Below are 12,336 nucleotides of genomic sequence, written 5' to 3'. Positions count from 1 at the left end.
AACTGGGAGAAGGCACAAAGGAACTTTTTGGGGTGACAGAAAAATTCTGTATCTCATTTGTGAAAGTGATAGTTATGTGAGTGTATACACTTGTCAAATCATATTAAAATGGGTTCATTTTACTATATATCAGTTATGTCTTGAAAAAGGTGATTTTAAAAAATGGCTTATAATCTTAATTTTTCAAAACAGTGCAGAAAAGTACGAAATGAAAACCCTAAGTCCCTGTTACCTCCATTCCCTCTCCCTGCAAAATAATCACCAACATTAGTGTTCCATAGAAACGTCTAGAAAAAAAAATTGTACGCCTAAACTAGCTCTACAATATTTGTATCTTTGCTACTCCCTGAATATTAAAAAACCCACCTGGGAATCACAGAGCCTAGAAGAATCCCAATTACCTGTGGTTTCTTGGCTCCAGTCCCACTCATCACCCCCAGGCCCAGAAGGGCCAAGCACTTTGAGTGGAAATCCCTGTTGTCAGATGTGGGGCACCACGTTGTAGCTGAGCTTGGCTCACAGGGCCTTAGGAGACAGGACACACCGTCCTCACCGTGCGGAATGAAAACACGGCAGACAGCATGCAAAAAGCATCAGAATAGGTCGTTTGGCCTCGCTTTATATGGTTGTTTGGCCTCACTCCCGGGCTGTTCCCAGCTGGACAGCGTGTGGTCCGGCAGGAATTCATTAGGCACACCTGTGCGTGTCTAATTAGCTTCCAAAGGCTCTCAGACAGGAACACCTGTTGGGGCTGCAGATGTGCACTGGGGACAAGGTGTCAAGGGTCCTTTTAGAAACACAACTAGTGTCGGTGGAAGCACAAAATTCAAAAAGCAGGATTTGGTCTGCCACCTTAAGGAGTTAAGTACTTTGTCCCAGGTGATGCTATCAAGAAGCCATTTTTTCATGGACAGAAGCAGTGGTTCTCAAATGCCTAATGTCCCTGGAGGTTTTCGCTCAGTGGCTCTGGGATGGGCTGGGAAATGGGTATTTTGAAATGGCTCCTTAGGTGATTCTGATGGAAGGCCAGGTATGGGAATCCCTGGATTAGGCTGTCTTCTAATTTAAGACCGAACGACTCAAATCCTATTCCCAGAGCCACTCGTATCACCTCCAGTCTATTCTCCATGCAGCAACCAAATCTAATCATATCACACCTCAGCGTTCAACGGCCTCCCAGTGCCCCTGGGTTGAAGGTCCAAGCATTTCCAATGGCCTCTGCATTCCTGCCTTCTCCGCTGTGCCCCTTTTACTCGCTGTCTCGCAGGTAAACTGGCCTTTCCCTTCCTCAAACTCGCTGAGCACCTTTCCCAGCCATTGTTTCTGCCTGTTCTACGTCCCCCTGCTAAAGCACTTACTTCTCTTCCTTTTCCCTTTCAAATAAACAAATGTTCCCTCCTAATCCTAGAAGCCAGGCAGGAAGGCATGTCCTCGAATAATGTGGAAAATGATACCCCAGAGAATGGAGGGAGGAGAGCACTAAAATTTACTGAATTCCATGCCTGTGTTCAGGGCTCCTGGGTGTTTTCATACATTGCATCTCATTTTGGCCTCACTACCATCTTGTGGCACAGATCTCCAAATAGGAACATAGGAGGCTCAGGAAAGTGACATGGCTTGCCCAAGGGTCCACAGCTACCAAGCGGCAAAGCCAGGAATCTGAATTTTGTTCTTTCTGGCTCTAAAGCCTGAGGAATAAAGCTGAAAAGTAAAGAGGTAGAAAGGAAGAAAGAGGCTAGAGGAATTAAAAAAAAAACAAAACTCCCAAACAAAAACTCAACACCTAGATGGCTTAACACCTATCAGGTGGATTCAATTATCTTTAGTCAATTATGCCCAGTTGGCCACAAAATAAATAGATCAAGAATAGAAAGGTTCCTCTTTCTTTCTGGGCCACCCACCCTTGGTGGTGTTTTCACCTAAGCTGAGTAAAATTAGCTTCAGACCCAGGCCTCGATGGGAGGCTAAGATCCAATGCCCAGCAACAAACAGCCATTCTGAGAAAGCACAGTTGCAGCCACAACTGGAACTTGCTGCTTTAACTTCACACTAGCTTCCAGCAGGCCTGGCAATATTTCTAAAGCTTGGAGTTCGCATAAATAAAAACTAACTCCAAACTCCAGATCGATCTTGGATGCTGAAAAGAGTCTTAATCAAGTTCAATGCCAAAATGGAGAGTGTAGCAATTGCAAAACCCTAAGCACACCAGAATGGTCTTTGTTTCAGCTAAGAGCTTCAGCTCCCACCACTGACCCAACTCTCGCTATTAAGCTAGAGTCACCAAGGGGGCAGAAAAACTAAGCTGGACATGAGCCAGTGTTATCCTTAGAAAAACACTGCAGAATGGAGCAAATCTTCCCAACCACTCCCTCTCTACTCATTGCTTTCAGAGCTTTATGAGAGTCTTTATAAATTCCTTTTTAGGAGAGTGGATAAGTTTCCATTTTAATTAAAAGTGAAAGATGAAACCGATATTTGCAAGTGTCTCTTATGTGCCCAGAACTGTGCTAATGCTTAGTATGTGTGACTTAATCCATCCATGAATTCCAGGAGCTTATTATATTATCCCCATTTTACAGATATAAAACATGAGGTTCAGAGAAGATACGTAACGTGCCCAAGGTCAAACAGGGACAAGTGCTAAGAGCTGCCCCAACTGGTTTTGTAAAATGAGATACTGAATGTGAAATTAACAGACAAAGCTGGGGTTCTAATCAGATCTGTATGATCACAAAACCTTCAGGCTGCCTTCCTAAACACGCACCTCCTAAACAGGACAGCCTCATCCAGCGGGTAAAACTCATGGGGCAAAGTGACATCCTTCAACCTATAAAGTTAGGCCCAACTCCTCCTGGGACAAGAGATGCAATCTGAGATGCTTCTGAACGCTGACATTATAATTTATCCTCCAGGGAAACAGCAATCTTGACTCTTCTTCTGGGACCTCATAGAGGAAGCCCAGACATTGTTAGACCTATACCCGGATCCTTCCTTGTATTCAGAGGCCTCCCCACTGGAACCAGACTCTACTACATCCAAATGGCTTGGGATACATCCATCACCTCAGATTACCCCAAACGCAAATGGAACTCAACACTGAGTGATCTTGTGCCAGTTACTTAACTTCCCTGAACTTCATAGTGCTTGGCACTTGGCAGAGTCAGATTACCTGTTGAGGGGATGGCTGGAGGGAGGGAAATAAGATGAACAGGTCACAAACGATAGCACTTGATATAGTGAAACGTGAGGCCTGCCCATTTTTTCTGCTATATCCATCATCATCAACCAGAGAGGTTTAGAACCAGAGGGGTAAAGGAGGCTCCTTTTCTGGGCTGCATCTCAGGAAATATGCTCTTATTGCTTATCTGCTAAGATTTCCCTCCTCAGCAGTCCATCTGTCCATGTCCCTAGGAGCACACTGAGATAAGTATTTCTGAACACAGTAAAGAGATTTTTTCAAAATCTAAAGGCTTGAGGATTTGGGGGACACAGCCTGTGCAGAAAGGCCAAATATCCCGAGATATGGCTAGAGATCCCAGCTCCACCTCAGCATGTGACTCAATTAGAGTTTTCCCAGGCCAGGTCCCTCCCAGGGTCCTGCCCTAGTTTTGGCTTTGTATTACTTTTCTGAAGCTAAAAGAATTCACGAAGCTGAGAAAACCCTGGGTTTGGCAATTCCAAGCTCAGAAGAATGGCATATACACATTCAGGGTCTTTTTTTTATCAGTACTTTAGAACCAAGAGTTCATTCACCTAAAGACAAAAGATGTGAACTGCTTGGTCCACAAGTGGGATAAAGCAGGAATGCCCCATCAATTACCTTGGTGTTTGGACAACTGTTGTAGCGTCACCTTGATTCCTTTTTTTTTTTTTTTTTTTGAGACAGGGACTCCCTCTCTTACCCAGGCTGGAATGCAGTAGTGTGATCCTGGCTCACTGCAGCCTCAAACTCCCACAGGTGCGTGCCACCACACCTGGCTAATTTTTTGTAGAGACGGGGACTCCCTATGTTACTCAGGCTGGTCTTGAACCCCTGGGCTCAAGCAATTCTCCCACCTCAGCCTCCCAAAGTGCTGGGATTACAGGGGTGAGCCACTGTGCCTAGCCTTGTCACCTCATTATCATCCTTTGAGGAGGTACAGCCAAAGAATTAGCAGGCCAACAGCCTGTTAATTTCTGTCACATCCAGGATCTCTCGCCAGCCAGCAAACCAACTTCCTGGAGATATCAAGAGTGGCCTGTACATTTTATAAATCCTGAACTGTGCCTCCTACCAAAGAACCAGAAAAAGGATCTGGCCTTGCAGAGCTCAGCCACCAGCCGGGAAAAATCAGTGTTTCTTTCTTTCTTCTTCTTCTTCTTTTTTTTTTTTTTTAAGTAAAAGAACACTGTTGATGGGAAGAAGGAACAACACTACTATAAGATTTATAATGAAAAAGTTCCCTCTACAAAAGACAACAGATTCCAAAGAGTATATACTATATGATTTCATTTACAGAAGTTCAAAATCAGACAAACATCTCCCATGGTGCTGATAATCAAGAGGTGCTTACCTCTCTATAGGAAGGATGCAATAATAATCCGAAAAGGCATGAGGGGGGCATTGAAGGTGCTTGATAGTTACTTTGTTCTGATCTGTGTGCTGGGTATAAGACTGTTCGTTTTGTGATCATTCATCACATTACCACTTAATGATGTGTGTGATAATCTCTATTCCACACATCAACAAAATGATTTTTTTTTAAATCATTCTTTTTATAGACAGAAATTAGCTTATACTTACTGCTGCCTGCTTGCAGAATCTAATCCACGTACATTGGGCCAGAGACTTAAAAAAAAAAAACCCAAAACAAACCCATAAGCTCACCTGAAATGGTTTATGGTTTTCAAATTCAGTAAGAGGTTTCTTCAGGCAGAATTTCACTGAATTTCAGGGCCTAATCAGGCCTTTTTTTGGCACTTGGCCAGTCTTTGGATGGGCCAAATTCTGCCTGTGGACCCAGAGACAGAACAACTAAGTAATCCTCAGGCCTCCTAGGTCTGACACAGAGGAGAGCAGAGACCCAGAGAGCACAGGAAAAGTTAAGGAACTTTCTCCAAATTACACAATGAGTTGCTGGTGGGGGGCCTTGTGATTCTCAGTCCAAGGACTATCACTTTTCTACTACATCTCTTCCGCAGGGGCCAATTAATAAAACTTCTCCTCTTGGGAACTGAGAAAAATGAGCCCAGTAAACTTCACTGGTCTTCTTTGCATACAAAGTACACAAAGGAGTTTACCAAGTTCCTCTCCAACAGGAAATCATTTGTCCCTAGGAGCCAGGAAGAGGAGGAGGGAAGTGCTGAGTTTGCAACAGGGCATTGCAACACAGCCCAGTGTTTTTGTGGAAACGTGGAAACGATGTTCCCCTAATCAAAACATGGTTGCATAAATGTACTCACTCCACTTAGGGGGGAAAAAAAAAGTTGTTTAAAGCCTATAAATGGGGACCACACAACCCTGATTAATTTTTAAAGTTCTTTCTCCACTTTCTTTTTTAGAAAGTAGCTAAAAATAAAGGCTTGAAACTTGAAACAATGTAAGCAAGTAAACACACACACACACACACACACACACACACACACACACACACACGGGCTTTTCCCATATATGGCTGCATTATTCTTCAGTCTTTGAAAAGGGCAAATGAAGAGATGGCCAACAACCAAAATAATCCTTCAGACATTTGAAAACGAGGAGAAAGAACTAGAAGAGTTGGTGAATGACAAACAATTGTGAGGCTCAATGGGGATAAATAACACTGAGAGGGATTAGTTGCCATAGTACTTTAAAAACATGGACACATGCATTTTGACACTGGGCCCCTTCTATAAAGAGACTGTTTTGCCCTCTGGCCTCAGCACTGAGAAAACTACAACTGCAGTAATTTAACATAAAGGACTTAAAGAAGGAAACCAGTGCAGGGGCATGACTGAAAATTTAATTAAGGCCCTTCTCAGTATAAAGTCTGTAAAGGAGATGAGGGCACATCTCAAGGTCAGAAGAAGGGGGGAGACTTGGGAAAGATTCAAATGAGATACGACAGCATAAATAGCAGAGGTCGGCTCTGGAGATCAGCTTCCTTATGATAGATGGTTATTACCGCGTCTTTTGGGTCCTACGTGAAATGTCTCTGTAGAAAAGATTAACACATGCATGTCAAAAAAAAATGCCACCTTGTGTGTGGGGGACAGAGGGGGGCACATTTTCATAGTGTTTTGTGGTTTTCAAGGCCGTGTCAGATGTAATCCTGGACACAGAGTAAAGCACCTGCTTTTCTTGATTTGGAAACTGAGACTCTGGGAGGCTAAGTGAACTCTACAAGTTCTATTTTTTTTTTTTTTTTTTTTTTTTTGAGATGGAGTCTCGCTCTGTCGCCCAGGCCACAGTGCAATGGCGCAATCTTAGCTCACTGCAACCCTCCACCTCCCGGGTTCAAGCGATTCTCCTGCCTCAGCCTCCTGAGTAGCTGGGATTACAGGTGCACACTATCACGCTCAGCTAATTTTTGTATTTTTAGTAGAGACGGGGTTTCACCATGTTGGTCAGGCTGGTCTCAAACTCCTCTCCTCGTGATCCACCCGCCTCGGCCTCCCAAAGTGCTGGAATTACAGGCATGAGTCACCGCGCCCGGCCCACAAGTTCTATTATGGGTGGTTTTGTGCAAGGGGGCTGGGGTACCAACAGGAAGCAAAATCTCCCAACATGCAGGCCACGGATCTTTCAACTCACAAGACCTTTGAAAGAACATTTGTCAGACTGCCAAGTTTAGGTATGGATTGTGGCTCATCCACTAAGTCTCTGTGACCATGAAGAAGTCGTTTCCCCTCTTCTGATTCTCATCCTAAACTGAATATGACAGTGCCGCCCTAGCTGGCAGAAGGTGGGTGGCAAGGAGGAAGAGAGAGACAAGCGTGAGCTGAGTCACTCTGCTCTTTGCACTCGTCTGAGTCTGTCCTTGCAAATCTCCAGATAGGACTGGTGGGCACCATCACGATTTCACTGATGGGAACAGCAGTCACATTACAGGAGAGGATACATACATGGAATCTAAAAAAAATGATTTCCAAATAAGACTGGAAAACCTCTTCAATCTCCCAAAAATATAGTAATGAAAATGACTGAAGAGGCAACATGAATTCTAAAAGATCATCCCACTGCCTTTTTCTTTTTACTCCCTAAGGGATGGAACTTCCTCATGATGCTTTGGATTCTTTGTCTGAAAAGACACCCCACTTTTTGGTGACCCTGCATGCTTCTAATGTTTTTCTCATGCCTGCCTATAAAGGTTTTCTATTTGGGTTCAGAGTCAATAATAATAACAAACAACAGTAAAGAAACAGCAGGCATTGTTTGTTGAGGGCCTATGATATACACTGTTGCTGAGCCCTTTCTAGCAACCATCCATAATCCATACAACTACCAGGTGATGTCAGTATTACCTTCTCTATGTTACAGATAAGAAAACTAAGCCTCAGAGAAGTTTAGTGACTTGGCCAAAGAAGGCCATCTTTATAACGGCAGGGCTGGGATTTAAACCATTGTATGACTGATTCCAAAGCCTGTTTTTTCTGTTCCTATTGCATTATGAGGCCTCTAGTCAGTTTACAAAACGCATCAAAGACTCTGGGCAATGCTTCTCGTTCGTGATTTCCTCCCATCACTATCCCGCAGAATGGAATACCTTCCAGGTGGTCAGAAAGCTCTCCCATTGAAATCCCAGCTGCAGGGTAAGTGGGGTGGATATGAAGTGGGCTGGGCAGATGGAATGGCAAAGAGACCCCACATGCCCCTGCACCAAAAGAATTGTGATTTCACTTCCAAATCACTAACCTGGTGAGGCACAAGCCCAAGAGAGGTTGGAGGCTCATTCATCCGATCGTCACTGCTGCTGGCAATGGCATAGCCCCTGAGGACAGGAAACAATCAGAGCTGCTCATTTAATCCAAGTTTAACACATGGGAGGATGATCTAGCAGAAGTCTACATAAGATTCATAAGGATAACTAAAATGCCCCTTGCTGGGCAGTGTAAGTTAGCAAAAAACTAATTTCCCTGGGACAAAGGGCAAGAAGAGTAATTTAAACATGCATGGTTTGGAGTCAGAAAGACCTGAGCTTGTGACCATAGGCAAGTTGCTTAACTTTTCTGTGCTTCAGATCCATCATCTATAAAGTAGGAATGAGGTAGCTCTGATTAATAAATGAGGAATCTACTACATCAACTGCCGAGTGCAATGTTCGGCATATCAGAGGCCAATAAACATTAACTCACTTACTATGAGATAGTCTTGTCAAACATCACAGCACATTTCTGTACTGAAAATTTGAAGTGGAAAATTTTCTAACCTTAACTTCTTGAGCTGATATAAATGCTAATGAAATGGAAGAAATAAAAGTGAAGAATGAATTGGGCAGAACTAATACACTACTCTCTGAACAATGGAGTGATACTTGTGGCACCAAAAAGATGTGACACAGGACCTGGTGTTCAAACTATGACCAGGGCAAATGTGGCAGACAGAGGCTCAGTGTCAAGGAAGCATAAAGTCAGCTCTCAAAGATTTTATCCCAAATACTTCCTGTCAGAGGGTGGCAATAAACTTAAATGACAGATAGCTAAGGTGGATGACAAAGAGGAAGACAAAAAAGCCCCGCTTTTCATTTATCTCAGAGTACCCATACTAGTTACATATACAACCACAATTTTCAACTGCTGAGGAAAGCTTTGAGTCACACAAGAAATAGAATATTCATGTTAATTTGCATATTGACTTTCTGAGAACTGGAAAAATAAATCTTTCAAAAACTCGATTTTCTGCTGCCTGTATTGCAAACAGCATAACAAAGTCATTAAACATAGTTTGGAGCCACACTGGTTGAGCTAAACCCTGGCTTTTCCATTTACTATGTAAATTTGGCCACTTACTTATCCTCACTATGCCTTGATTTCCCCATCAAAACTGCGACTAATAATAATAGTTCTTTCCTAATATGTTTGCTATGAAGATTAAAGGAGGCCGGGTGCAATGGCTCACGCCTGTAATCCCAACACTTTGGGAGGATAAGGTGGGTGAATCACTTCTGATCACTGAGGTCAGAGGTTCAAGACTAGCCTGACCAACATGGCAAAACCCCATCTCTACTAAAAATACAAAAATCAGCCGGGCATGGTGGCGTATGCCTGTAATTCCAGCTACTTGGGAGGCTGAGGCAGGAGAATCACTTGAACCTAGAAGGCAGAGGTTGCAGTGAGCCAAAATCGTGCCATTACACTCCAGCCTGGGCAACAAGAGCGAAATTCCGTCTCGTTAAAAAAAAAAAAAAAAAAGATTGAAGGAGGCAAAATTCCTAAGGTGCTTAGAACAGTGCCTAGCACAAAGTAAGCCCTATATAAGCGTTGGAAAAATAAAATAAACCATAATGACTTTGTCCGGAAACATGCAGAAATGTGGCCACAAAGGAAACATGCCAAGTTATCTCAGCCCAAAGAACCAGACCTGCTTTTTCTAGTCTTGCTTTTTTGAGGGTGAAATAGTGAAATTCTCTGTAAAGTCAGACTGAGAAAAGGCCATGGGAGACACTGATGAACAACTGCCTACAAAAGCTTTGTTTAAATACTCATCTCCTACTAGCAAACTCACCCTTCTGGATGCTGCAAAACAGATACCATCAATTCCACGGCCAGGGCTCCTGCAATCATGGCCAGCCCTGGACGACTCACAGTGCACTGCTGGTCCAAGGTCCGGTCTCTGGTTGACTGCAAAGAAACAATCATTGGTGTGTGCTGAACGTTCTACTCCATTCAACTCTAGCTGTCTCAAGTATGAAATCCTCTGTGACAAAGCTTTAAATTATAACCAGATGCTCATTGTTGGCAAAGAACATCCAGCCTCAAGTACATCATTTCTTGAGATTATCAAGATAAACAAAATATACAATTTAGGTAACTAAATGAGGTGATATGCTAAAAAGGATCAGTAGCTTAAACAGATTGGGGGATATTAACCAAAAATGAGGGCTTAGCTGCCCCATATAATGGAACTGCATCATGTGTTCCTTTAAGTGACTCAATTCAGTTCTACTGTGCTTGGTAGTTAAGTGACAGAGACACAGAAAGGAACAATGATTTGAAAAGTGCAAATGATTCTGCCCTGCCATTTTAACTGAGCTAACACCTCAAAGTGACCGTGAGATGGGAGCAACAATTTACTACTCCTGCAGCCCTCCGTTCCTATGTGCCTCTCACAACATGGGCATCACCTCTCTGTGTGATTCTAGGGTTTACTACAAGTATTTTTTTTTTCTACAACATGGCTCTAAGCACAAGCCTTTGCTGGTTCAACCAAAGAGAGTCTAACCATCCAACTCTGGGCAAATTAAGAGGTTGTTAGAGATATTTTTGACTCTATAAAAATTTTACCTTATGAGCAGATGGGACTTTACTGCAAGGGACCACTAATCGTATTTGTTGACAATCACTAAATAACAAGACCAGCTGTATATTATAACACCATGACAGAGATCATCAAGCCATCTTTCTCCATAAAAGAGAATGGTCATCTTCTTTTCTTTATATTGGGAGGACATAAAAGCCAGTCATCCAAAAGAGATATGAGTTATTAAGGGAAAAGTTTTAAAACAAAGGAAAAATAGAGGGGAGGTTACAGAAAACATCTCTGCATTGTTTCACTGGAAATCATTATCTGTTCTGATAAAGGAACAGCCCTACATACAGACTGACTTGTGTGGAGTTCTGAAAGCCATAGAATCTTAATTTGTACAGTGTAGTCTTGCTGTTCAAAGCACTGTCGCACTTGACCCACTTCGCACTGTGAGTTGACAGGGCAGGTATTCTTCCCTCCTCTATTAGCATTGCTAGGGAGAATACAAGACACTCAGTTAAATTTGAATTTCAGATAAATAAATTTTTAGTATAAGTGGGTCTTGAATATTGCATGGGACATATACCAAAAAATTATTCATTATTGGCTGAGCGTGGTGGCTCACACCTGTAATCCCAGCACTTTGGGAGACTGAGGCAGGTGGATCACGAGGTCAGGAGTTCGAGACCAGCCAGACCAACATGGTGAAACTCCGTCTCTACTAAAAATACAAAAATTAGCTGGGCGTGGTGGCACACACCTGTAATCTCAGCTACTCAGGAGGCTGAGGCAGGAGAATCACTTGAACCCAGGAGGCAGAGGTTGCAGGGAGCCGAGATTGTGCCACTGCACTCGAGCCTGGGTGACAGAGCAAAACTCTGTCTCAAAAAAAAAAAAAAAAGAATTCATTATTAACTGAAATTCAAAGTTGGCTGGGAATCCTATATTTTTACTTACTAAATCTGACAAGCCTACACACCACTCCTATTTTGCAAAGGTAGAGGGAACCTAAGAGACTTTTTAGAACTACCTGGGAGGCAGTGTCAAGCCATGGATGGAATCTGGTCTTTAGACTCCTGATTTGTAATGTTATCTTGACTAAGAGAAGCACCGGAGACAATACTGAGTGCTATCAGGGACTAGTCTGCTGTGGTTTCCTCAATAAGCTTTCCAAAAATATGGTTTGTAGCCGCGTTTATATTGGTGAACAAGGAACAGGTGTACAGTTGATGACGCCAGTCAAGGTTCATAATGAGATAATGCCATCCTCCCCAAATTGGAGAATTCTTCTCTTTGTTAAAAGATAATATTTAAATAGTCATAAACGAAAGGGCCAAGTCGGTCTGCCTCAGTGTACAAGTTGGTGATAGGAAATATTTGGAACTATAGAGAAATCCACTTACATCTCCTGGGGCCACCACATCATTGCAGAAGTAGCAGCCAAGCTTGTAACCAGGGATGTTGGCAAAAAGCGATGAGCCCAGGAGGTCAGCAGATGCCACAAGGTGGTTTGGACACAAGTCCCCAGCTCCTTGCTGCTTTGGTTTCTTCAGGCCATGTCTCATGACAACAAATGTGTCAAATCCCAAAGCAGCATTGATGACCAGCTGCAGGTTTCAAGGAATGAAAGAGCAGAGTTAAAAGACACATATATTTCAAGCTGTGGCTAATTCCATATTTGCTCAACTTTTTAAAATTTATTTTTTGCATGTAAGTGTAATTAGATTATAAAAGCTAATGATGATAAAATCTACCCACTACTGAGGGCTTATTAAGTACAAAAGACTTGATAAGTGATGAACATAAATTATCTCATTTAATTTCATTTGAAACTCATAACAGACCAGGTATAGTGGCTCATAACCTGTAATCCCAGCACTTTGGGAGGCCAAGGTGGGCAGACTGTCTGAGGT

The 12,336-nt window shown here is 42.8% G+C and overlaps 1 protein-coding gene across 8 annotated transcripts in view; it reads right to left on the bottom strand.

The window, feature by feature from the left end:
* The window catches only part of ATG7 (autophagy related 7), a 280,261-nt gene that overhangs the window by 180,262 nt on the left and 87,663 nt on the right, over window positions 1-12,336 (bottom strand). For all 8 annotated transcript variants that reach the window (XM_055109494.2, XM_003826264.5, XM_055109495.2 and 5 more), the window contains exons 14-16: window positions 11,827-12,030; window positions 9,683-9,798; window positions 7,874-7,949 (exon numbers count right to left, since the gene is read on the bottom strand). In XM_055109494.2, coding sequence (XP_054965469.1) covers window positions 7,874-7,949; window positions 9,683-9,798; window positions 11,827-12,030 — 396 coding nt within the window. The remainder of the gene's footprint in view (window positions 1-7,873; window positions 7,950-9,682; window positions 9,799-11,826; window positions 12,031-12,336) is intronic.

Source organism: Pan paniscus, chromosome 2, assembly GCF_029289425.2.
Source record: "Pan paniscus chromosome 2, NHGRI_mPanPan1-v2.0_pri, whole genome shotgun sequence".
NCBI classification, from domain to species: Eukaryota; Metazoa; Chordata; class Mammalia; order Primates; family Hominidae; genus Pan; species Pan paniscus.
Note: the sequence above shows the minus strand (reverse complement) of the source record. Positions and strands in the feature narration are given on the sequence as shown.